The sequence below is a fragment of the Rhincodon typus genome, unplaced genomic scaffold (genome assembly GCF_021869965.1).
Source record: "Rhincodon typus isolate 14 unplaced genomic scaffold, sRhiTyp1.1 hic_rhity00000923, whole genome shotgun sequence".
Lineage (NCBI taxonomy): Eukaryota > Metazoa > Chordata > Chondrichthyes > Orectolobiformes > Rhincodontidae > Rhincodon > Rhincodon typus.
The window spans coordinates 8,508-11,398 of record NW_025966561.1 but is presented as its reverse complement, the minus strand read 5'-3'; the positions used below and the strand labels follow the sequence as shown (position 1 = coordinate 11,398).

Sequence of the window (2,891 nt, the reverse complement as noted above, 5' to 3'; positions counted from 1 at the left end):
GTGCTGAGGGAGCGCCGCACTGTCGGAGGTCAGTGCTGAGGGAGTGCTGCACACACACACACCCCCAGCTCTGACTGACTTCACAGGGATCCGCGCTGTTTAAAATAACTCACCAAGTACCAGGTCAGTGCTCAAATCTTCACTGCTGCTGTGTTCGAATCCTGGGTGTCTGGGAACTCTGAACGAAGGATCAGCCAGAAATCGGGATTTACCTGTTTTATCGCATTGTCCTGCGTTCATGAGCTGGTGGTGAATTGTTCCCCTGGCCTGGGGGCCTCTGGGTTTGCTGTCAGTTTGTCTGTCCTCACTCAGCAGAAAGAGAGAGAGAGAAATGAACCAGCGGTGGAACATGACTGGGCATGTTTTATCTCTTAGTTGCAGCCACAGAGACTCCACCCACTGTAATAACCAGGCTTTAAAAAGCTGGCTCTGCAGCTCTTCTCCCTGTGTGCCTTTGTCTGACGGAGCTCAAAGCTGCGATTTCTCTCCTTTGCGTGACTATGCTGTCGCCTGGCGCTGTTCTCCTGCTGCCAGTGGTCAGCCGTGAGCCTGGCGACGGTCCAGGCCATTCCGCGATTCCCGATGTGCAGCACCGCCGCGGGGAGACGACCCAGAGCGAACACCAGATCCTCCCTCTCCCCTGGACGCGGGTCAGTCAGGTTCACCACGCAACACTGACTCCCCAACTCCCTCAGCGCTGACCCTCTGACAGTGCGGCGCTCCCTCAGTGCTGACCCTCCAACAGTGCGGCGCTCCCTCAGCGCTGACCCTCCGACAGTGCGGCACTCCCTCAGCGCTGACCCTCCGACAGTGCCCACTCCCTCAACACTGACCCTCCGACAGTGCGGCGCTCCCTCAGCACTCAGCCTCCGACAGTGCGGCGCTCCCTCAGCGCTGACCCTCTGACAGTGCCCCACTTCCTCAGCGCTGACCCTCTGAGAATGCCCGCTCCCCTAGCCCTGACCCTCCAACATTGTGGCGCTCGCTACACCAGGAGTGGTGGAGCCTGGCTTTGTGTTTGAACTGTGGCAGGGGTTTTGAACACGGGACTTTGTGGCTTCAGGCGCGGGTGAGTGAAGACCTACCCCGGACTATTTGAGGTGCTTGGGGGCGCACGGACGAAGATTTGAGTCAGACGGAAGTGAATTTGGAAATTGACGGTGTCGGAGGCTGTGACTTTTTGTGGGTTTGAGCGAAGCCAAATTGGATTGACTTGTCATTGACTGTGTCTCCTCTGTCTCTCCCTTCTCCCCCTCTCTGTCCCTGCAGTACTCCACCATCCTGAACAAACTCTTCTGCCAGCTGGCCAAGACGTGCCCAGTCCAGGTCCGAGTGGCGTCAGTTCCACCCCCGGGCACCCTGCTCCGTGCCACTGCCGTTTACAAGAAGCCAGAGCACGTGGCCGAGGTGGTGAGGAGATGCCCGCATCACGAACGCAGCTCGGAGAACGATGACGGTGAGAATTTAGACCTTTCTCGGTAATGGGCATCAGGCCTCTCCGCCCCTCGGGGGTGTAGGGGGGAGTGGGGAAGACAGTGGTCTCCTGATGAAATTGGGGGGTCTCTTTGGCCGCTGCAGACCGCCCTGCGGGAACCTCTCAGTTCCTTCGGGTGGTGAGAGAGTGTGTGTGTTGTTGGTAAACGGTATTTTGAGCAACTGCGTGCGCACGGGGTGGTGAGCGTGAGGCGTCTCACTTGGCTGTTTCACGAGGCAGCTAAGAGTTAACCAGTTCTGAAGAAGAGACCCGACCCCAAATGTCAGCTTTCCTGCTCCCCCTGATGCTGCCTGGCCTGCTGTGTTCCTACTGCACGTTATCTCAGACTCCTGCGTTGGCAGTTCCTACTATCCCTAAGAGTTAGCCATGTCGGGCTGAGAGTCTGGAGACGTATGTATGATAAGAACAGCGGATCTCCCCTCCCTGAAGGACGCGTGTGAACCAGCTGGGTTTATCACAACGATCTGGTTAATTGGGCTACATCTCGTCCATTTTCGCAGAAATAATTGCTCCTTTTTCTGGAGATTTGAAGGGCCCTGTTTTGTTCCTGCTCGGTGAAATTTTCATTTTCCTCCGAACGGTGAGAAAGGGTTATTTGTTCGAGGACTGGCAGCCCACGTGCAAGCGGAAACTGCTGGGAGTCTGGTCTAGTGGCGCAGGGGCAGGGATCTCCCACAATCCATCACAAACAGACAACCAGAGAAAGGAGTGATTTGGTTGGGGTCCATCTGAGGCAATCATTTCGCATCCCCCCCAACCCCCTCCCTCACCAGGAGCTGGAGTCACAGGAGCACAGCAAGAGGCCATTCGCGCTCTCCTTCCAACTCATGCCAGCCCTCTTTGTCAAGTTAGACTGCTATCAGGGGCAGTTGGGAGAGGGTTGGAGGTGGGGTGGCACAAAGCTGGCATGCCGACTGAGTCCCGAGTGCCTCGGGTCTGTTTCAATATCCTCAGGCCCTGCCCCTCCGAGCCACCTGATCCGAGTGGAGGCCAGCAGCCAGGCACACTACGTGGAGGACAAGGACACCAAGCGGCAGAGCGTCATCGTACCCTACGAGGCCCCGCAGGTAAGCGGAGAGTGAGCCGTCCTCCCGAGTGCCAGCTCCAAACCCCGGGGGAAGGACCCGCCAGCTCCGGTTGGCGACAGTGATGCCAACGTGGGCCTTCGCCCCGAGGGGTTGGGAGGGGGGAGAGTTGTGGGGGGAGTGCCCTGCGACCAGAGGCTGGGCAAACTGGGCCGATGTTTGCTCTCGAACTCCGACTTGCTCCATCAAAGCCGTGCGTCCCGCTCTGTCTCAGGGACTGGGCTGATCTTCCGGGGAATTGGATCAGGAGAAATGTCCTCACTCGGGGTGGGAGTGTGCGGCGGCTGCACGTCTCCCCACCCCCCTCACCC

General features: G+C 58.3%; 1 protein-coding gene across 1 annotated transcript in view; it reads left to right on the top strand.

Moving 5' to 3' along the window:
- Positions 1 to 2,891, top strand: part of LOC125481117 (cellular tumor antigen p53-like) — a gene marked incomplete at its 3' end in the record, with an annotated part of 4,191 nt that overhangs the window by 708 nt on the left and 592 nt on the right. Inside the window, exons 3-6 of the mRNA XM_048592270.1 lie at positions 189 to 292; positions 436 to 650; positions 1,270 to 1,456; positions 2,450 to 2,576. Coding sequence (XP_048448227.1) covers positions 189 to 292; positions 436 to 650; positions 1,270 to 1,456; positions 2,450 to 2,576 — 633 coding nt within the window. The remainder of the gene's footprint in view (positions 1 to 188; positions 293 to 435; positions 651 to 1,269; positions 1,457 to 2,449; positions 2,577 to 2,891) is intronic.